The 23,269-nt window shown below is 35.6% G+C and overlaps 1 protein-coding gene across 24 annotated transcripts; it reads left to right on the top strand.

Moving 5' to 3' along the window:
* The first annotated feature begins 694 nt into the window (after positions 1-694).
* On the top strand, positions 695-22,342 carry LOC105045581 (uncharacterized). Of its 24 annotated transcripts, none has more exons than XM_073258163.1 (8): positions 697-1,004; positions 4,062-4,973; positions 5,843-5,932; positions 9,908-10,441; positions 10,992-12,483; positions 13,228-13,437; positions 17,260-17,336; positions 21,029-22,342. In XM_073258163.1, the coding sequence occupies exons 1-2, from the start codon at positions 902-904 to the stop codon at positions 4,913-4,915; spliced, it is 957 nt and encodes a 318-aa protein (XP_073114264.1). In that variant the 5' UTR covers positions 697-901; the 3' UTR covers positions 4,916-4,973; positions 5,843-5,932; positions 9,908-10,441; positions 10,992-12,483; positions 13,228-13,437; positions 17,260-17,336; positions 21,029-22,342. The 24 variants fall into 24 exon arrangements, with proteins under 24 accessions (XP_029120524.1, XP_073114264.1, XP_073114250.1 ...); XM_073258149.1 differs by having other exon boundaries at positions 4,062-4,976; XM_073258161.1 differs by lacking the exon at positions 9,908-10,441.
* Positions 22,343-23,269: the final 927 nt, after the last annotated feature.

Below are 23,269 nucleotides of genomic sequence, written 5' to 3'. Positions count from 1 at the left end.
ATATAGAAGGCTGTTGAACAGCTGGTTGTACAACTGTGAGATCATGCGATTTCGAGATTGCAGAATCATTGGACGTACCATTGTAGGTAAGATAATTCAGCCTTCAATCGCTCTTGTAAGATTGGAGGAGTCAGTTATGTCTGAGTTGATCCATTCGAAATGGACATCCATCATGTACATCAAAAAAATAAGTCCTCTGAGGCAATAAGAGCGGTTTGTATGCTAAATGGACCGCCAAGTGCTTTTAACTCTGCATAACAATTGATAGCCGTGGTGGTAATTCGATAACTTGAAATAACCTGCCACACTATACCAATCCGAGCTTTCGTTGTAACCGTCGGTCCGAGACACTTACGTTAATCACTGCAACACATTCAAAATTTACTATAAAAAACGACAGAAACACAAGAGAAAGGCCAATTTGGTCCATGTCGGTACGAACGTGATCGAATCGGCCCAGCAGCTTCGATCCGAAGGCCCCCGCCGAAAACTTATGACCGGAATCCCTCCGTAGGTTGTCAGGATATCATCAATCTCGGCACACAGGCCAAAAAAAAAAAAAATCTAAAAGAACCAAAAATAGTAATAAAAGGAATAAAAGCATCCCGCTACGTAAGCAAAACGTTTCGCTGCCCGATACCGCCTCATGTTTTTTCCCACGATTTTTTCTCTATTTTGTTCTCCCTTTAAACACTCGGACCTCTGCTTACCAAATAAAAAACACCCGGACCTCTCGCCTTGTCAACTTCCCATCTCCGAAGTATCTCTTTTCTACTCTCGGCTTCGATCTGACCTTTTTCTTGGATTTTCCCCGTTTTGGGTTCTATACGGGTCTGGCTTTTTAATCTGGTGGAAACGATCCGATCTTTTTTCAGAAAACCCTCTTCTTTTGGGTTTAGAGATGGCGGGGGAGTCGAGGGGGTCGTGGAACGGGGGGCAGAGCTACCGTTACAAGGAGGGAGGCAGCAAAGGGACTAAATCTTGGAGGCCGCTTCATGCGCCCGGTAAATTTTGGGAGTTAGGTCCTTGTTTCTTGATAATTTGAATTTTTCTTGTTCTGATGATAGCTTCTTCGGCTTTGATTTCTGGTTTCTTTCTGGGTTTTGCCTTGCTTGGTGCTTTTTCCGGAGTATAGAGTAATTTCTTGATCTGTATTTCTGGATTCTTATTTGTTTGTCGATTGATTTTGGTCTAGCTGTCTTGTGGTGTTTATATCTTTGTGATCGTGGTCTTTTTCCCTTGGTTCTCGTGATTTGGCTGGGGTATGTGGAAGTAGATGGGCTAATTTGCTTTGGGATGAAGCCTGGTTTTGAGTGCATCTAATTTTTAAGGATGAGGAGGTATAATCTTAGGGAATATTTAATCCTTTTTAGAATTTCAGGTTATTTTACGCCTTTTTGGGTTTTGATCGTGCTCATGATTGAGTGGACTTCTGTTCCATATGCATGGTTTGAATGCTTGGTTGTAACTAGGATACAACTGACTCTGAAGTACTAAGTTAAGTTTTTTTTTTTTTTTTTTTTGGTTTTTTAATTAAGTTTATTCAACCGATTATTTTATGTGTCTTGGGAAGTGGTTGAATTGTCTTTATCTGGAACTTGAAAAGCACAACTCTATTTTTTTTCTTTTTGCTTTGGAAAAAACCATTTGGTGATACAGTTTTGGGATTTTTGGTTTCTTTTGTTTTTCTCAATCACAAGGCTGAGAGGTCGTATTCTGTTTTTTAGGACCTGACATGTGATCTTAGGGCTCTGCCTTAAGCTACATGGGCTTTTTCAAACATAGAGCCCTTTGATTTGGATAAGTTCTTTTTTGTTTTATGGGAATAAACGGAATTCTTTCAGGCATTCCTCTGGATTTTAATCTTGATATGGAAAGTCTTGTCTCTCTGAGATGTTTTCCTTCATTTATAAGATTAGCATGCTAGACCATCTTGGCAATTATTTTATTATGTTCTGTATAATTATCATTTCAATTCTCAGTTTGTACATTATCTTCCTTTAATATGTTATTGTTGATTGGAGTTATTTTCCATATATAGATTTGAAATATATAATGTTAGCTTTGTTTAGGCTTTTCATGGCTATTATTTTATGAGTATTTAATTTCCTTGATAGGAAGGATGTCTTAATGCATGGGACTCTGCCACCGGGGGTCTGACCCTCCAGCCTTACCCCTATGTGCAGAGAGGCTGCTTCTATGTTTTAAATCTAGAACATCAAGGTCACAATAGAGCAACTGAGCTATTGAAGTTCCATGGTAGTTTTTGGAATTGTTATATTTTATAGGGTTGAGATCCTCGAGATTGTAAATTAACGGTTCATTCTAGTTATACAGACTTAAAAGAAAAAGAGTGAAATGTTTGAGATATGGCATCTAGGCTTTGCTTCAGGATTTAGTTCTGTATACCTAGGGCTATAAATGATATCTAATGGGCTGTTAACCTGATTCATTTGTCATTTAAGAAACTTGATCTAAATCCACAAAATATGATGCAATTATGGTCAGATTTTGGTTGTAGTCAGAATATATCTAGAAAACTGAAAACCAATCACGTGCACCCACTTCATTGTCTGAGAGTTTTCAAGAAACCCTGTATCACCTGCTCCACATTCCATGATCTCACCTGCTATTCTTCTGTTGCTTGCGGCTGCATGTACCACCTTTGTCCACCTGACCTAGTCCATAACCCATCGCTTTTGTTTCTTCTCCACCTCTATGACTCGATTGCAGCTTGTGTACACCAACCTTGTTTATCCACCTTGATCCTCCATTAATGGTCAATCCATCCTTGGACAGGAATGATACCTGATCCGAGTTCAACACCTACTTCAAGTTCAAACCTGTAGCTTTGTGATGGCTTTTGTCTAAGATATGAATTCCCATGCTCTTAGAATTGGATTACATGGTATTGGATGCATTATACAATCAGGACCCGCTATGACCTGCTGAATATTAGTCCTAAAAGAAGGGCATATCCCAATTAAACTTAATTTCAACATAAAGTTAACTTGAAGTGAGCTTGACCCACTCAACCAAGTGAACGAGTCAGATCTTGGTCTAAATCTTAGATCCTGAGTCATACTTTGTCATATCGGAGTCAAGTTCTGTAAGACCTAACTTGCCTGCTTGCAGCCTTGTGCCAATCCTCCATTGTTTTGTGTAATCTGCTACCCCTCAATCACTTCTCCATCCTGCAGCTGTTAAATATCTTCGTCCTGTAACTTCTGCAGCTTGTAAGCCATCATGCCTTACCAATCTCCTATTACCAATCTTGCCAACCACAAGCAGCATGCATCAAAGACTGCTACTTTCTGTGCTTTCTAGTCCACCTCCCACATACACCATCCCATTATTATTTGATGGGGAACAAAGGTTGAGTGGATGAGGTGATGCCAGCAAAGGTTTGCTTCTGAAGATATGGAAGAGGGAGAAAAGTTAACATAAAACACTAGACAGGATCAGAATTTCTGGTTGTGATCCTGATCCTATGATCCTAACTAAATATGATTCTTTGTTCAAGTATTGCCTTCTTTATTGAGATTAGATATAGATTTTGGCATAACTTTCTACTATTTTGTGGTGGATGTGTGTTATTTTAGAACGTTGCAAATCTTAGATCTTTGTCTCTCCTCCAATTCTTCCTAATTTTTGTCATTTGAAATTCAGAGAATTATAGACATCTGAAACATTTTCTTTCTGTCATAGGAATGGAGGTGCAGGTTCATGATTTCCCTTCATATCAAATAGCTGGAACTTTATTTATAATTCTTTCAACGAACTGCTGGTGCTGCCACATAGAATCATGCTTTTAGGCATGATTAACTTATTCATACATTGTATGGTCATAGTTTTCCTAGCAATATTCCAGCTTATGCCATTCTATAAGATTGTGATTGTTAATTGAATTTCATTTGTAGCATCTTATATAGTTACTTGAACTATCTTACACTGTTGTTATTATTGTTTCAAAAGATGGCTTTTTTTGATTAGTTATACCGTGATACTGTTTTTGACTTAAATTTATGTTCTTTTATTTTGTTTTTTTTTTTTTTTTCCAGGATCTGAGATTCTGTCAGTTCCTTTGTGGGAGAAGAAATTCTGCACATGTGTGGGTGCAATTCCATGGAAGAGATTCTGTGAAAACAAGAAATTTATGGGTATGTATAAGAATGTGATACAGTGGGATGATTCAGCTGCTTTAGAGGCTTTCCAGAATGCAAAGGCCCGGTTCTTTGCAGAGTATAATGGTTTCCATTGTAACATCCCTCCGCCTGACCCAAATCTGTATATTGATGAAGTTGACCAAGATGCTATTGTCGATCCTGATCTGGTGGCAGATTTAGATAAACCACCTCCAGCCTCTATTGATGTGGATAATACTGCAACTAATGGCTGGGATTCCTTTATCTTTACAGACAAACCAGTTCCAGCTTCTGGGTGGGATGATACAGAGGACCCTGTCCCATCAAATGAGAAAACTGGTGAGCATAGCTCTGCAAACTGGGATGCGTATATTGAACAAATTAGACCCAGTGGATGGGGGAATGCATCTGAGACCTACTGCTCAAGTTGGGATATAAAGAATGATTCTGGCAATGCATGGGGTTGCAGTGGTGGAGTTTGGGGGAAGGGACTTGTGCGGGATAAACTATTGGTATGTGGGACTGATAATTACTGGGATAATTGGAAGAGAAATTCATGGGGAACTTGGGAGAACAGGAATAATGAGCCAAACAGAAGAAATGGAAGAAAGAGAGATGGAGGTGGTCGGTTTGGTTCAAGATATACAAAACCTAAATACCAGGTGGATGGTCATCAATCAAATAATAGCTGGACTGATTGCAGAGGAAGAAATAGGACAAACCATCCATATCAGAACATGGTATATGCTGAGCAGCATCTGGCTATGTAGCTGTGGAGCTTCATGTGCTTGTGTTGGCCAATAAATCATGATGGATTAGCTAAATCAGGTGGTGCGTGGGATAAGAAATCCATATCATAGTTTTTGTGTTACGGCTATAAGCATTCATTGGTTCTTTGATTTTTCGTTTGAATATAATTTTAACTGTAAATCTGGTTCTGCCAGCATCTATATCAAGAGCTTGATAAATCTAACACAAATAACGGTCTATATTATGACAAATGGTCAGGCAGGGACTTTTACAGACAGTGTCAAATTATAGTGTTGCCAACTTTGCGTATTCAGTTTTTCTTGATGAATCTTGTAAATGTTCTCTGTGTTGCTTATTGTTGAAAAATGAATTAGCTATTTCATATAGCTTGTAACAAGCTATTTTTGGAGATCTTGTTTTTGTTAATAATGTTTATAGTAAAACTGTGATTATATTATGAACTTGATCATTATTCATTGAGCATCTCACCTTTCATGCAAACATAGAGTTACCTGACTGCATGTTGGATATCTATCTATATTGAATGCTATGTGTTCCAAGTGTGCTTAATTTTATATAGTGTATGCGCTTATGGCTGTTTTTGTTATATTCCACTTGTTCCAAGAAAAGCAATTGCAGTGATTTTGGACCTTTGGTTTTATTTTTTTCTAGTTGTATCGTATAATTTTATTTTATTCTCTTCTTGTGCCATATTCTTTGTGGAACAATAACTTCCCTTTATCCTTGTTACTGTCTTGTCCATATCAATTTTAAATTTTCAGTGTGTTTACATTATAAGTGTGATACATAAATTACTGAAAACTTATAGGACCCTGGAATCTACTTTCTGTTTTACACTTTGTTAGTGTGCCTATGAAGTTTTCTTCTCATCTAAATGGATAACTTTTCAACTTGTTAAGTAATCTTTGCATCTTGTTTGTTTGCAGGTCTGGACCGTGTTGTTGCATTGCATGTGTATATACTCAAAGACTATCAAGAAGCTGATGCAGTATGTAGAGTCAAGTTTCAATAGATTGGTAAGAAGTTTCAAAGCAAAACCATGCAAAGATGATATCGTCAAGGTTCATGAACCTTTGTATAACATATGTTGACTGTAAGCAGAGCAGGAGCTTAGGAGGTCTTGTTGGCCTCTGTGATGATATTAAGCAATATCTGAACTCACGCTAGAAACCATATAAAAAAAAAAAATGCTGTGTGATCATGTCAGATTGCCATGTTTCACAAAAGGGTATTGTATCATTTGGTCTATGGTCACATAACAGTTAGTAGATCATTTGACTCATTCTTCTGAATTTATAACTTTCAACTACAACCTTAAGTAATTTTTGATGTTTCTTCAAAGCTAGCAACACTGCAAGAAGCTCACTGTTAAGCGATTATCATTCTCTTTCCATTATGCACTCTCCATTTGGTGCTTTTTCACTCTTACCTCAGAATTAAAGTTGTCACAATGCAAATTAGGTTTTGGTTTCCAAGATTTGTGGCATAGCTATGAATGTAGGTAACCTAGACATTCTGATCATTCAGCATATACATATCACATTCTGAATGGACAGTGATTTGAAACTTGAATAACTAAATGAGTTACACATGTAGAGCAGTTCTTAGTCACAAGTTACAGAATTGAATACTTTTGTAACTGGATGATGCTCTAAGGAATCTTTTCCTTGCATGATTCATGTCATGATTTGTCTGTGAGATTAATTTTAATTGAGACACTGAGGTTCTGTTTGGCATTACTTTCTTTCTCTTTTTTTTAAATTTTTAGAAACAAAAAGTAGACATTTTATTCTTTTTTTTTTTGCATAATTTTAAAAATGTAAACATTTTTGGTACAATCATTTTTTTTATTAAAAAGAAAACATGAACATAGTTAAATGGTGGCAGAGGTGCTGGTAGTGGAGACAGAAGTAGTGGAGGTACAGGTAGTGTTGGTGGCAGGGTGGCAGTGCTGTGGCGAAGGTGGCGATAATGATGGTGGTGGGAGTACCGGTGTTGTGGCATAAGTGACGATGATGGTGGTGGTGACATAGTGGAGGCGATGGTGTTGATGGTGGTGCTGGCTCCATGGTGGAGGCGGAAATGATGGTGGTGGTGTATGGCTGCAATGGTAATGGCGGCGGCTGGAGTGCTAGCTACATGATGGAGGTGGTTACGATGATGGAATGATATGGCTGCAACAGTAATGGTGGTGGTGGGTGTGTTGGCAATATGCTGGAGGCAGCAATAATGATAGCGATTGTATATTGAAGGTAGCGGTGGTCGTGGGGATGGTAGCGGTGGCTGCCGCGGCAGCAGAAATAATGACCACAGTAGTAGTAGAAGTGAGTTAATCGTGGTGGTAAAAAGCATGGATTTCCTATTTTTGAAAATCTTTCTTTCATTTTTTAGAAATAAGGAAAGTAACTTCTGAAAATTAGAAAATGAAAACAACAGCACCAAATGTGTTTCTTATCTTGGTTTTTATATTTTTTTTAAATAGAAAAGAAGCAATAAAACAATGCCAAACAGGTTCTTGGGTTTAAATTAGGTCTAGAATGAATTTAGATTTTACTTCTGATATCTCGTTTTAGAATTTTCACAAGTAGCAAAAAGTTTTGCCTGATGCACTTAGTGCAAAAACCAACCAGAATTCCTATCACTTTATGATAACAACTCAAATTAACCTATATAATTAGAAGAAAGAAAATCCATCTTCACTTTTTCCTTCATGTGCCGAAACTTTTAGTGAATATTGCAATTTTGTGGTTGAGCATTACCTTTTACCACCATATGAGGTACACACCATTCAAGGGTTGACAAGTAGATCACTTATGCAAATTACGATATGCAATACAAAACATGGACTTGAAAGATGAAGAACATGCATTGGTGGAAAATATACAAGTGTTGTAATCAATATATAACCACTAAATAGCCTTCCTCATTTGATTGATGCTTGTCTGCTTAGCAATTGCCATGTGAAGAGGTCTCTAGTTCAATTTGGAAAGGTAAATAAATAAGTAAATTTGTACCATGTTTTTAGTCTGTGCTTCTTTTAACTGATATTACCTTTTTAAATCATCACTTAGTGGAAGAAATATATATCTTTGGTGAATATGGATATAGACATTTCAGAGGACTCCTGTTGCTCCTTGAATTGATTTTGATGATTACAAAGCATTTGAGAGGGTTATTAATGATTTTGGCTTGAAAAAAGATTTATTATTTTTCAGGGGCAGAATCGTAATTTCACCAAGTCCTAACTTGAAAGCCTTAAGAGCAAGAACAGAAGATTTGTGATCTATTAGAGGCAATTTCAATAATTTTGGATGTGTATTTTGAAAGAAAATCATGTTTATAAAATTGAATCGACCCCATGAGTCGACTCATGTCATTTGGGGCTGAACGGCACGCTATTTTTGGCTGGCACATCCAATTGAGTCGACCCCTGTGCATGAGTCGACCCTATGAGTCGACCTCTGTTATTGTGCACGCTAAAATTACAGAACAATCATTTTCTGTTCTGTGCCACAGAAGTCGACCCCATGAGTCGACTCGTGTATGAGTCGATCCTATGAGTCGACCTCTGCGATAGAAAAACTCCGTAACGGCTAGTTTTTCAGCTCATTTTGGCATATTTAATGCTCATTTAATAATCTCCAACGGCTCAAAAACTATCCAGATTACTTTCCACCATCATTTGAAGCTATAAAAGGCACTTAAAGGAGGGAATAAACAAGATTTTAAAAAGAGAATTTTCAAGCATTCATTTCAGCCCTAAGAAAGAGCCCTCTTAAAGTTAAAGAAACTTTCATTTTAAGTTCACCAACTCCTCAAAAGCTTATTCAAATCTTCAACCACTTTGAGAAAAATCAGAAAAGCTTCTTTATTGTTGTGTAAAGTGTATTTAAAATTTTATTTGCTCATTAAAGGAGCTACATTTGTATTTTCGTGTGATTAACTATTATACTCTGTTTTTGAGTTGATCTTTAGTTTTGGAAGGGTTTCAAAACGTGAAAAAGTTGATCCGAACCTTAAATCGGATTATATTGGGTTGGCTTGTACCCGAAAAACAAATGTTCTAGCTTGGGATAGCTAGAGTCGGAGGTACCGACGTTGTATTCTTATTGAATACGATTTAGTGGATTTGAATTCTCAAGTAGGAGCTTGGGGAGTGGATGTAGGTGTAAGGTTGGCACCGAACCACTATAAATCTTGATTATTTGTGGTGTGCCTACTTGTTCTCTATCTTATTTTCTTTTCCTTCTTGTACTCTTGCATCTAATATCTTCATTTTGCTTAAATCACTCACTTCAACTAACTTGTCTTTTATTACTTAATCCTTGTGGTTCTAGATTAATTTTAAATTTTCAAAAACCCAATTCACCCCCTCCTTTTGGGTTGCATAGCTAGACAACAAGTGGTATCAGAGCCCGGTGCTTTAGCCCTACTTTGATTTAACTATCAAAGAACTAAAGATCTATGGCAACTCAAGTTGATGCTTCATTAGCCGAGGGATAGTCCACAAACCGACCTTCACTTTTCAATGGGTCAAATTATACCTATTAGAAAGCTCGGATGAAAATCTTCATTTAAGCACTTGATTATGATATGTGGAGTATCATAGTAAATGGACCACACACACCCACTAAAATAATTGATGGTGTGGAATCAACCAAATCTGAAAAGAATGGAATGAGGTTGAAAAGAAAATGACTCAACTTAATACAAAAGTCATGAATGTTTTATATTATGCTCTAGATGCTCATGAATTCAATCGTATTTTAACATGCATGTCAGCTAAGAAAATATGAGATAGATTAGAAGTAACTCATGAAGGAACTAATCAAGTGAAGGAATCAAAAATTAACATGTTTGTGCATAAATATGAACTCTTTAAAATGAAGCATGATGAATCAATAACTGAAATGTTTACTCGTTTTACTGATATTATTAATGGTCTAAAAAGTCTTGGTAAGTCTTATTCTAACAGTGATCTCTTGAGAAAGATTCTTAGGTCTTTACCAAGGACTTGAGAGGCCAAAGTGACCGCAATCCAAGAAGCCAAAGATTTGAATATCTTATCCTTGGAGGAGCTTCTAGGATCGCTAATGACACACGAGCTAAGTATGAAACAACATCAAGAAGAAGATGTCAAAAAGAAGAGGACAATCGTCCTCAAATCCACTGCTCAACTTGATAAGAAATCTGATGATACGAAAAATGAAGAGCAGGATGAAGAAATGGCCCTTATTATTAGAAAGTTTAAGAAGTTTTTGAAGAAAAGAAGACAAGGAATGAGGAAGATGCCACCTACAAAAGGGGAACATAGCAAAGAGAAGGATAAGATGCAACCCTTTATTTGTTATAAATGTAAGAAGCCGGGACACTTTAAGTCTGAATGTTCACAACTTAAGAAGGGTCCCAAGAAGTATAAGAAAAAGGCTATGATGGCTACATGGAGCGGAAGCGATGAGTCAAGCTCCGAAGAAGAAAATTCAAATGAACAAGCCAACTTGTGCCTTATGGCACATGAAAATGAGGTAAATACTGAAACTCCTAATGACTTTACCTTTGAAGAACTTCATGAAGCGTTTTATGATCTAATTGATGAACTACAGAAGCTAGAGGTAAAGAATAAAGAATTGAAATCAAAGAATCAATCTTTACTAAAAGAAAATGAGATTATTTCAAATGAAAAATCAATCTTGTCTCAAGAAAATCTGAACTTAAAAAATGAGATTGCCAAGTTAAAATCAATGGTTGAAAAGTTCATTTTAAGTTCAAATAAACTTCAAATGATACTTGACAATCAAAAGACCATTTATGATAAAGCCGGTCTTGGATATAATCCTTTAAAGAAACAAAAACTTCTGAAAAATATCTTTGTAAATTCATCATGCAATAAGTTTTCAAATATTACTTGCTTTAAATGTGGTAAAGTAGGACACAAATTCTATACATGTTTTTCTAACAAATCTGAAAATTTTAATGTAAAGAAAATATGGGTTCCAAAAAGAACCACCGAAACTAACCAAAAAGGATCCAAGAAAGCTTGGGTACCTAAAGTGAAAATTTGATTTCTGCATGCAGGTGTGTCTTGCATTTCAAGGAATAAATCGAAAATGGTATCTTGATAGTGGGTGCTCAAGACACATGACCGGTGATGAATTTCAATTCATCACACTTGATGCAAAAGATGAAGGGATGGTCATCTTTGGAGACAATAGCAAAGAAAAAATTATCGGTATAGGTAACATTAGTATCACTTCCTTCAAATACATTGAAAATATTTTGTTAGTAGATGGTTTGAAACATAATTTATTAAGCATCAGTCAATTTTGTGACAAAGGATACAAAGTTATTTTTGAATCTTTATTTTGCATAGTAACTAGTCCTATTGATAAAGGCATTAAATTTGTTGGGCATAGACATGGTAATGTTTATATGATAGATTTGAATAATCTTTCCAAAATAAACATGCAATGCCTAGTAGCCTTGAATGCCAAGGTTAATGAGAGATTAGTTGGCTTTGGCATCGTAGGCTTGCACATATTAGCATGCATTTACTTTCAAAACTTATTAAAAAAGAATTGGTTACCGGCTTACCCAAATTGAATTTTGAAAAAGATAGAATTTGTAATGCATGCCAACTGGGTAAACAAACAAGAGTCTCATTCAAATCTAAAAATATTGTTTCAACTTCTAGGCCATTAGAACTATTGCACATGGATTTATTTGGATCCATTAGAACTACTAGTCTAGATGAAAAATGATATGGCTTTATGATTATTGATGATTTCTCTCGTTTTACATGGATCTTCTTTTTGGCACACAAGGATGAAACTTTTCATGTGTTCTCAAAATTTTATCGAAAAGTCACTAATAAAAAAGATTTTTTAATTCAAAATATTCGAAGTGATCATGGAATCGAATTTGAAAATTAAGATTTTGAAAAGTTTTGTAATGAAAAAGGTATTGACCACAACTTCTCAGCATCTAGGACACCTCAACAAAATGGGATAGTAGAAAGAAAAAATAGAACTCTCGAAGAAATGGCCCGTACCATGCTATGTGAAAGCAACCTCCCAAGATATTTTTGGACGGAAGCAATTAATACGGCATGTTACATATTAAACCGTGCTTTAATTAGACTAATTTTAAAGAAAATTTTCTATGAGCTTTGGAAAGGAAGAAAATCAAACATTGCATATTTTCATATTTTTGGTTGTCGATGTTTTGTTTTGAACAATGGTAAAGAAAGATTAGAAAAATTTGATGCAAAATCCGATGAAGCTATTTTTCTTGGTTACTCCTCTTTTAGCAAAGCCTTTAGAGTTTTCAACAAAAGAACTTTAGTAGTAGAGGAGTCAATATATGTTGTTTTTGATGAAACTAACGATTTTCCTTCAAAGAAGAATGAAGGTATTAATGATGCAGATCCTTTTATAGAAGGGATGAAGGAGATCATCCTAAAAGACTCAACAATTCAAAATGAAGAAGAACATGAAAACAAATAAGAGGATGAAGGTGAAGAACAACAAGAACAATCTCAAGGCTCAAATGATCTACTTAAAGAGTGGAGGTATGATCACAATCACCCCAAAGAATTGATCATTGGTGATTCTACACATGGAGTAAGAACTCGTTCCATTCATAGAGATGCATACAATCATTTTGCATTTGTTTCTCATTTTGAACCTAAAACCATAGATGAAGCTGAAAAAGATTATAATTGGATAAATGCAATGCAAGAAGAACTTTATCAATTCGAAAGAAATAATGTATGGACTTTAGTATCAAGATCTAAAAATTATCCAGTAATTGACACAAAATGGGTATATAGAAATAAACTAGATGAATATGGAAATGTAATTAGAAATAAAGCAAGATTGGTTGCAAAAGGTTATAATCAAGAAGAGGGAATTGATTTTGATGAGACCTTTGCACCTGTTGCTAGATTGGAAGCAATTAGACTTTTACTTGCATATGCTTGTTTTATGAATTTTAAGTTATTCCAAATGAATGTCAAAAGTGCTTTTCTAAATGGATATATTGCTGAAGAAGTTTATGTAGAACAACCTTCCGATTTTGAAAATCATGTTTTTTCAAATCATATTTTTAAATTAAACAAAGTATTATATGGTTTAAAATAAGCACCTAGGGCTTGGTATGAAAGGCTAAGTAAATTTTTGCTTAATAATGATTTTTCAAGAGAAAATGTAGACACAATCCTTTTCATTAAAAAAAAATGAAGATGATATCTTAGTTATACAAATATACGTTGATGATATTATTTTTGGGTTTACTAATGAAACTCTTTGTCAAGATTTTCCTAAGCTCATGCAAAGGGAGTTCGAGATGAGCATGATGGGAGAACTTACATTCTTCTTCAGACTCCAAATTAAACAAACAAAGGAAGGAATCTTCATCACTCAAAGCAAATATACAAGAAAACTCAAAAGATTTGGAATGGAGGGTTCCAAAGCAATTAGTACACCTATGAGCCCATCATGTAAGCTTGACAAGGATGAAGGAGGTAAAAATGTAGATTTAAAATTTTATAGAGGCATAATTGGTTCTTTATTGTATTTAACTGCTAATAGATGAGATATTATGTTTAGTATATGTCTTTGTGTTCACTTTTAATCAAATCTAAAAGAATCACACTTGAAAGCGGTTAAAAGAATCCTTAGATATTTAAATGGTACACAAACTCTAGGACTATGGTATTCTAAGGACTCATCAATTGACTTAATAGGATATTCAGATGCCGCTTTTGCTGGATGTAGATTATATAGAAAAAGTACTAGTGGAACTTGTCAATTTTTTGGAGTTAACTTAATCTCTTGGTTTAGTAAGAAGCAAAATTCAGTGGCACTGTCTACGGCCAAGGCCGAATACATTACAGTCGGAAGTTGTTATGCTCAAATCTTATGGATTAAACAACAACTTGAGGACTTTGACATCAAACTCAATAAAACTCCCATAAGATGTGATAACACTAGTGCTATCAATCTAACTAAAAATCCAATTCAGCACTCTAGATCAAAACATATTGAAATTAGATATCATTTTATAAGAAAACATGTTCAAAACAATAATATAATTCTTGACTATGTATGTACTGAGAAATAATTGGCTGACATTTTTATCAAAGCCTTAAGTGAAGATAGATTTTGTGAAATTAGAAGAGAACTAGGAATCCTTGATCCATCAGCTTAAGTATCTCTCTAATTTCAAGTTCTTAATACCAAAAATTTATTGAATCAAATTTGTTGAGCTCAATTTTCATCTCTTCTTTTCTCTTAAAAGCTCAAAACTGTACTTCACATGATCAATCTCTAGGTAGACACTTTTTCCTCAAAGGTTCAGATCTTTTCAAATTTTTTCATCATTCTTATGAATTTTTCTGTGCCATGAGTCGACCCCCAGGGTCGATTCTAGGGTAAACTTGTAATTCTGTCAAAATCCTTCGGGCGCTCTCTTTTTATTGGAAAATTTTTTTTGATCCGACTCAGCCCTTCTTCTTCTTCCTCCCATCGAACCAAAAGCTCTCCCTCTCTTCTCCTTCAAACTGAAGATTTCTCTCAAATATCTCTTCTTACCGATTTTCACCCTTCAAATCGTCCGTTTAGGAACCAACTTCCTCTCCTCTTTCTTTCTCGTTTGGACGGTTTGAGCTTGCCCTAGATTCCATCTCTCTTCTCCAAATCGGCGCTTCACTTCTCCAAAATCTTAGCTTTTTCACTAGAATCTTTTCCTCTCTACCTCATTTAGTCTCCTAAACTCCTTGCAAGTCGTTCTTGTCCAAATGGCTCCCAAAATGAAGCTCCCACAGAGAAGAAAATCTGTTCGCGGGTTGGAAGAGACTGAGCACAGAAAAAGAATGGCAGTCGAGCCCTCTCCTACTCCAATCCCAGCTCCAGGTCCTGCTTCAGTTTCTACACAGTCTCCAATCAGTCCAAGCAAGGTACCTCTCTCTGATAGAAAAGTAAAATTCGGGAAGAATATAGATTTCAAATTTTTTGAAAAAGAAGGGTTCTCCATTGGAACAAAGATTAGAAATCAAGGATGGGAGTTTTACTGTCTATTGAAAGAAAACACTTATGTTGATCTGGTCAGATAATTTTATTTGCATTTAAGTTACTTCAATGGAACAGTAAAGTCTACAGTAAAAGGTGTTGATATTATTCTTGATCCTTTGCATTTGGGATAAATTCTGCACTTGCCTTGTGAAGACTATACTAATATGGAGCTCCCAATTAAAGAAGAAGGAATTAATGTTATCTTAGGCAAATTTTTTACTGGTAGTTTAAATAAATTAGAAGCCAAGATACTTTCAGTGGAGATGAGGCTGTTACATCACATGGTAACCAAACTGTTTGTCCCTAAGAGTGGCAGACATGACCTCCTATCTGGTAGGGACATTTGCATCATGTACCATATGATCATCGAGATCTCCTTGAACCTTCCTGCTTTAATGTTTGAGGCCATGAGAGAGATCCTGAACAGGTCTAAAGCTTACTTGCTTTATAGTATGGCACTCACTCTGGTCTTTAGGAGGTTCGAAGTCAGTTTTGAGGGGGAGGCAGTTGTCAGATTATCTCATTTCGACACCATCAACCGCCACACACTGCACCGCATGGGTTTTTCAAAGACTGATGGCGGTTGGTCAAAGGGTGTCGAGGAAAGAGCAGAGGAGCCAGCTGAGGAGAAAGCAGAGGAAGAGAGACTGTCTTCACCTCCTCGTGATCACAGAGCATCTCTAGATATTCAGTTCGTCTGATCACGAGGCTGATCCTTTAGAGTCTGTGAGGAGGCATGTTTCTGTATCGCAGTCTGGGAGCATAATAGATCATTCAGAGATCAGACTGGCAGACGATCAGATTGAGCTGATGTCCCAGTGTGTTGTCTCTATTTTATCTCAGCAGTTTGCCACCTGAGGTTTTGCTCAGGAGATGACTTCTCAGGCTGTTTCTGATCAGACCATGATCCCTCATATCTCTATCGTCTTTCAGATGCTTACTGCTCAGTCCGTACGTATTAAGCAGTTTGAGGAATATATTTTGAGACTGACAGGCAGAGTTTTAGACTTGCAAGGACAAGTTTTAGCCTTAGCCTATCTCCAACCGTATGAGGACATCACGAAGGTCTCAGACCTATCTGCAGAGGCGGCTAGACTTCGAGGAGTTTTAGAAAGTGGATTTGACTTTTTGAGGAGAGAGATCAGGGGCTCCTGTGAGACTGTCTCTACTCAGTTTAGTATCCTGATGCAGTCTGTGTCGAGAGCTTTGGATCTTTTGGACACCATCAGATTTTCTTTTCTAGCATAGTCCGTAGTTTCCCAGGCTCCAGGATCTTCTCGCCCCTCTACTCATGCCGGTACTTCTACCCATGGCCGAGGCAGATGTGGTCGAGATCGTGCTCGTGGATTTAATCCTACATCTCATCATATCTCTGACTCTTCAGATTCTGATCTCTCTAGTCATGATATCTATTAGATCTAGAATAGTTAATCTTTTTTTTATTTTTGTCTAGGATCTATCTTATAGCCTTTGTATTTCGTTGACTGATTGACTCTTAGATAGTTGTTATCCATGATTTTTGTATGATCTATGTATTTTGACTTAATGTATTCAGTTATATTTTGATATATATATTTTTTATGCTTTGAATTTCAATGAATGTCTTTGGATTAATGTTTATGAATGGGATCAATTAAAATATTTTAATTATAAGATATGAAAAATGACTCATATATATGTGAAGAAATATCATGAATAGCAATATCTTCTAAATGAGCAAATTGATATGTAGAAATAAACAATGAAAGAGGGGGAGCAAAGAAATAAAATATGGTATCAAAAAGGGGGAGTAGAGAAAATATGTCGTTTATGTTATCATTTTTTTCTCTTCAAAATTTCTTAAGATCTTAATTGATGCTGTCAAAAAGGAAGAGTAGAGAATAAAAAATCGAGATCGAGCAATAAGCAATAGAGAAATAGAATCGAGAGCAATAAGTAAAATTGTCAAAGCAAATGTGTCAAAGAACCAAAATTGTCAGCAATTTTCAATTTAATCTTCAAAGCAAATGATCTTATAAGCAAATTTCAAATTGATAAACTACTCATGATGCATTTCATTCAAATAACTGGCTATGATGTTTAAGTGATGCATCTTCATAAATTTAAAATTCATGTTCAATGCTTTATATATGTTATACTCTGCTTTTACTCAAGTGTTTTGTCATCATCAAAAAAGAGGAGATTGTTGCTCTTTGAATTGATTTTGATGATTACAAAGCATTTGAGGGGGTTACTAATGATTTTGGTTTGGAAAAAAATTTATTATTTTTCAGGGGCAGAATCGTAATTTCATCAAGTCCTAATTCGAAAGCCTCAAGAGCAAGAACAGAAGATTTGTGATCTATTGAAGGTAATTTTAATAATTTTGGATGTGTATTTTGAAAGAAAATCATGTTTATAAAATTGAATCGACCCCATGAGTCGACTCATGTCATATGGGGCTGAACGGCACGCTGTTTTTTGACTGGCACACCTAATTGAGTCAACCCATGAGTCGACCCCTATGCATGAGTCGACCCTATGAGTCGATCTCTGTTACTGTGCACGCCAAAATTACAGAACAATCATTTTCTGTTCTGTGCCACAGAAGTCGACCCCATGAGTCGACTCATATGTATGAGTCGACCCTATGTGTCGACCCCTGCGACGGAAAAACTCTATAACGGCTAGTTTTTCAGCTCATTTTGGTACATTTAATGCTCATTTAATGATCTCCAACGGCTCTAAAACTACTCAGATCACTCTCCACCATCATTTGAAGCTATAAAAGGTACTTAAAGGAGAGAATAAACAAGGTTTTAAAAAGAGGATTTTCAAGCATTCATTTCAGCCCTAAGAAAGTGCCTTCTTGAAGTTAAAGAAGCTTTCATTTCAAGTTCACCAACTTCTCAAGAGCTTATTCAAGTCTTCAACCACGTTGAAGAAAATCAGAAAAGCTTCTTCATTGTTGTGTAAAGTGTATTTAAAGTTTTATTTGTTCATTAAAGGAGCTACATTTGTATTTCCGTGTGATTAACTGTTATACTCTGTTTTTGAATTGATCTTTAGTTTTGAAAGGGTTCCAAAACGTGGAAAGGTTGATCCGAACCTTGAATCGGATTGTATTGGATTGGCTTGTACCCGAAAAATAAGTGTTCTAGTTTGGGATAGCTAGAGTCGGAGGTACCGATGTTATATTCTTGTTGAATACGATTTAGTGGATTTGAATTCTCAAGTAAGAGCTTAGGGAGTGGATGTAGATACAAAGTTGGTATCGAACCACTATAAATCTTGGTTGTTTGTGGTGTGTTTACTTGTTCTCTATCTTATTTTCTTTTTCTTCTTGCACTCTTGCATCTAATTTCTTCATTTTGTTTAAATTACTCATTTCAACTAACTTGCCTTTTATTACTTGATCCTTGTGGTTCTAGATTAATTTTAAATTTTCAAAAACCCAATTCATCTGTCCCTCTTGGGTTGCATAGCTGGGCAACAACTCCTAATTCAAGTCATCTATCCTTAAGTGTTCTTCTCTGCTAGCAATGATGGATTCTGCATTACTCTTCACACCATTGACATTTCTCATATACACATGTTAAAATTAGAAACGGGATTCTGGAATAATCTCAATCCCTTTACTTTTTAAGATATCCTTTCACATCCCTGCATGCTTTTCCTGATCAAAATGACCTATCATCCCAAACTTTCTTTGATATACCCTATAGTTACTAGTTTTTCTGCTAATGACTTATTAATTCATGTTCTTTTTTTGTAGCTTGCAGTTTTTCCATTGAGCAGGTCTGTTATTATCCTGTACTAAGCATAGTTTGTCGTGCATTTGGCTGTTTCTTGTGATTGTTGGTTTGAAGAAGTTTTTGTCGTGTATTAGCTACTCCAAAGAAGTTTCAATTGTTTTTGTTCCATTAAAAAGAAAAAAATTCTACTTATGCTTCTGTTATTACTAGCATCCACTAGCATCCAGGCATTTGCAATGCACATTTAGCAAAAGTAATAGTAGTGAATATCAGAAAATAACTTAGTTATATGTTTTCATTTTTTGAAACAAATGTATTAGTAGTTAAAGTACAAGCTCAAAGATAAAAAACTAAATATAGAAACAGAACTAGAGAATATAAGTTAGAATAAAACTTAAAAACTTTTAAGAATAGAATAAAAGGATTTAATAAGAAAACTACCTAGTAGAAGAGTAAAAAAAATGAATCACTCTGTTAAAAACAATATTGATTATTTAATGTTAATCTTAATGACAATTTACTAGTAAAGTTTGCATGAAACAATCGGTGATCATCTCGTTAAAGCATGGGTAACATGCAATAGAGCACCATATGTTCCTAGTTTTCATTGGTACCTCATTATTAGCTTACCAGCTCACAATAAACGAGGTATGGTTGAAATGAAAATCAATCGCTAGTAAGTTGAATGAAAACCTCTACCTAATGGATCACAGTAATTGAAGTACGGTTGATGATTCAAATAATTTCTCAAATTTTCTGTATTTGAATATTTCTCTATTTACGAGTAATTGGCAATATGTTTTCTTATCTGAATTCATTATGTCGAAAATAAATTATTTGAGATTCCTTATTGTGGAAACAAATTTGGAATTGTTTCAAAAATTTTTATTCGGTAATTTTCTTGACCAATATTCTACTAAATTATGAGTTTTTTATTTGGGAATTTTTTACTTGTGGATAATTATGTTTATGATAATTTTTGCTCAATTATTCTTTATTTGAATAATTTCTACTCACTAGTAACTATTCTTATGATTTTTTTGATAGAAATTATCTTACTATGATTAATTTTTATATATGCAACCAATTCCTAGAATTCTAACCATAGGAGGGATATTTTTTGCATTTTATGTGAGATGGTAAATTCAAGATTGGTAAATGACAGATTGTATCTGTTCATATTTTTTATATGGTGGGGATATAAGGCACCATGGTGTGGTTCATGAAGTTGGAGGGAAAGGTGGAGCATTGACAACCAATTGCAAAAAGAAGCTCAAACTTATGAAGAAAGTTATAAAGTTCTTTTTGGATAAAAAAATAAAAGGAAAAAATTGTCATTAGCAGGTCCCATTAAATATTCATTGTTTTATTTTTTTGGCTTGGTCCTGATATGTAGTTTAGGTGGTTGTTTCAGTGACAGGATATTCTTTACCTGATAAGAATTGAAGATTGATGGAAATCATTTCAGTCTGATGCCTGTGCGGGGTATCTGAGTTTAGGTTTCTTGGTTCCTTTGGTTCTGGTCTGAATTCATAATTTATAAATTGTTCTTCAGATAATTGTTATTGTTGACAGTAGGATTAAAGAATGTGAATGGTGTTTTCTTGGTTCTTGTTCTCATTTTGGGAAGGCAATTGCATCAGTAATGTACCTAATTTTCAAGCATTACAAGTGAATCGACCCCCTTTATACATTGTATATCTTGTAAACTTGGAAGAGGAAAACCCATTTAGTGTACAACTTTTGGGAAAATAAAACAAGTTGGTTGTTTTTAGAAGTGAATAACATTTTTCTTCTAATGTCCACTTGGTGAATGCAAATGTGTTGCCCATACATAAGAATGACTGTTGTAATTTTTTTATCTATGTCAAGCTGAACAGAAGGGATACCCTAAGGGCTGTTTCGTCCAGTTGGTATGACATTTCTTTCCAGTTTATGACACTTTAGGCTTCTTTGTGCCAAAAGATGAGTAATCTCCACCATAACATCTGCTGGTAGCTTATTCAAAAATTCAGCATGTATTGCAAAATGTCAATATATATTTATGATGTTTGGGAAGGGAGCAAAAATATCTGGATGTTCTTAGAAACAAGCAATATGCTAGGTGCATTGTTCACTCGTTATGCTTGGTATGAGTCTTTTAGTTCATGAAGCCCAGTAGACTTGACGAAGTAGGGTAGAGTCATAGCCGTTCATGAATTTGTTATAATTTCCTACATCTAGCTTTTGCTTGTGTAAATCTCTGGAGGATTGCTTACAGATGTTTCTTCCATTTTTTCTTCCTTCTCTTTGGTGTTTTGTAATTCAGGTTAGGAACTTGGAAGAACAAGGGATGGCATTCATCATCTTCAGTAAAAATGTAATTGGAAGCCATGTGGTACTACTGCTTCCTTTTGATTCCAGTGGTTCAAAGCCATGAGTCATCTGGTAAAGAGATTTGTGATAGACCTGGTGAAATCTATTCTGCTGGTTTGAGAATTATATTCACCATTGGAGAGATCAATATTAACCATCATCATGATTTTTGTACTAATGGTTGCTGGCAACTTAAGAGGTTTTACAAGGGTCTAGGTTGGCATGGCTATGACTTTAGGTTATCATTTGTGCTGACTTATTGGTCTGGTAAAATCTACTTCTAATTAACCCAGCTTATACTCTCAAATTATATAAAGTTTCACTGGGATTCAGTTCCCCTGGAAGAACTACTGTTTGATTTGTGGAGAAGGTAAAACATGGGGCTTTTTGTATCATTTTAACTTCTTGGAGACAATCTCGCACATTTGTGAGCCTTTAGCTGCTGCAGGGCTTAATTAGATTCTAGTTGTTCAAGTTAAAGCAAGGTATCATCTTGATGCTCGGATATCAGGTGAATGTATTAGAGTTTCTCATTTCGGCACACTTCTGAAGGTTGTTAATTATAGGAGACAGGTGGAAACATCTCGTTACTCCATGAACACGTTAAGGATGTATCATGCTTAGGTGCAAGTGTTGTGATTAGATAGGTCAGATCGAAACTGCAGCTTGTGGATCAACACCATTGTCACTGTCAGGATTTGGGTTAAATATTTCACTGCCTTGCTTCAGTCACCGCCTTAACCAGAGAATTTGTTAGATTCATAAAGCACGTAATCTGGCAACATTTCAATGATTGCAATTATCGCAGCTGGATATGTTAGAGACAATGCTGCTCTTGTTCAAATGGTCTTTTCTTCCTAATCTATCTTTGCAAACAAGTTGCAGGCCAGTTCAACTGTTTGTCTTTAGCCCCATGGACTTTGTGAACAGGAGACCAAGCAGGGAGTCGCCCACTTTTCATTTTGACTTGCATCAAAAGTAAGGGACAGGGTCTAAGACATGCATCCCAGCATGCAGGTGGTGGGTTGGCAGTTCTACGAAGATGTGAATGCTGATGGTGAAGTGATATGATTCAACAGCATTACTGAGTTCTACACAGCATTACTGAGTTTTTGGTGAGCTGGCTGATGTTGGGTGGTATGATACATGGCAGCAAATGGGTCTGTAAATAATGAATATGAAGTTAATGTTTTGTTGTTATTACAACATTTTTGTTGCTTGAGACTCATGATGCGAGTTTTTAATTATATTCTTGTGATTCCTTAAATCCCTACGGTGATAATATCACAGGAGGTTTAATTTCATAAAAAATTTTAAGTGTCGCTTGAATTCTCTAAGCTCCATGCGCTTGATGATTGATCTGGAATTTCTTAACCATCAAATGATTGACTTTAAGAAAAACAAACAATGTAGTAATTGAATTCGAAGGGGGAAAAGCAAACAAAAGAAAACAAGGAAACCATGATTAAACTTTTTCATTTCTTGCCTAGTGAATATTTTATAGAAGAGCCCTCATGAATGAAGCAAAAATATGCATGGACTTTGACATTGGCGGTATCCTGCACTCTGCGGTGGTACCTCTATTTATGTTCCTTTGAATATAGAAGGATAGCCTTAGTAAACGAAACTAGTAAGTATATAAGGAAAGATCAAGTAGTTTTGTTCAAGATCTTCCATCAACTACTTGTTAATCTTTTTTGTTTTTTTATTTTTTTGGATGAAAAGTGTGGCTGAGAAGCGCCACCCTGCTTTTTCTGAAGTAAATTATAAAAATTTACAACATGATATATAAACAAAGCATGATGAGACAGCAAAATTAAAGAAGAGATAACAAGATTCCAGCAGCAGGCTAATCCTGAAAACACCAAGACGGCAAGTTGAGAAGAACTCAATCTTTGATAGAGCAGCTGAAATCAGCAGGTCTGAATTTGAATTTCAGCTGGCTAACAGAACTTGCACCTTCCATTAAAATCCCATTCAGTAAAATTAAAAAAGAGATAACAAGATTTCAGCAGTAGGCTAATCCTGAAAACACCAAGACGGCAAGTTGGGAAGAATCAATCTTTAACAGAGCAGCTGAAACCATCAGGTCTGAATTTGAATTTCAGCTGGCCAACAGAACTTGCACCTTCCATTAAAATCCCATTCTCCAGGCTCAAATAGAAGAGCACCTTTTCCTGTCGTGCATTGAGCC

The sequence above is a fragment of the Elaeis guineensis genome, chromosome 5, assembly GCF_000442705.2.
Source record: "Elaeis guineensis isolate ETL-2024a chromosome 5, EG11, whole genome shotgun sequence".
Lineage (NCBI taxonomy): Eukaryota > Viridiplantae > Streptophyta > Magnoliopsida > Arecales > Arecaceae > Elaeis > Elaeis guineensis.
This window is presented reverse-complemented; position numbering and strand designations above follow the sequence as displayed.

Bases quoted from the DNA above. Each gene is read 5' to 3' on its own strand.
- LOC105045581 (XM_073258166.1), top strand. From the start codon at position 10,010: ATGACACACGAGCTAAGTATGAAACAACATCAAGAAGAAGATGTCAAA.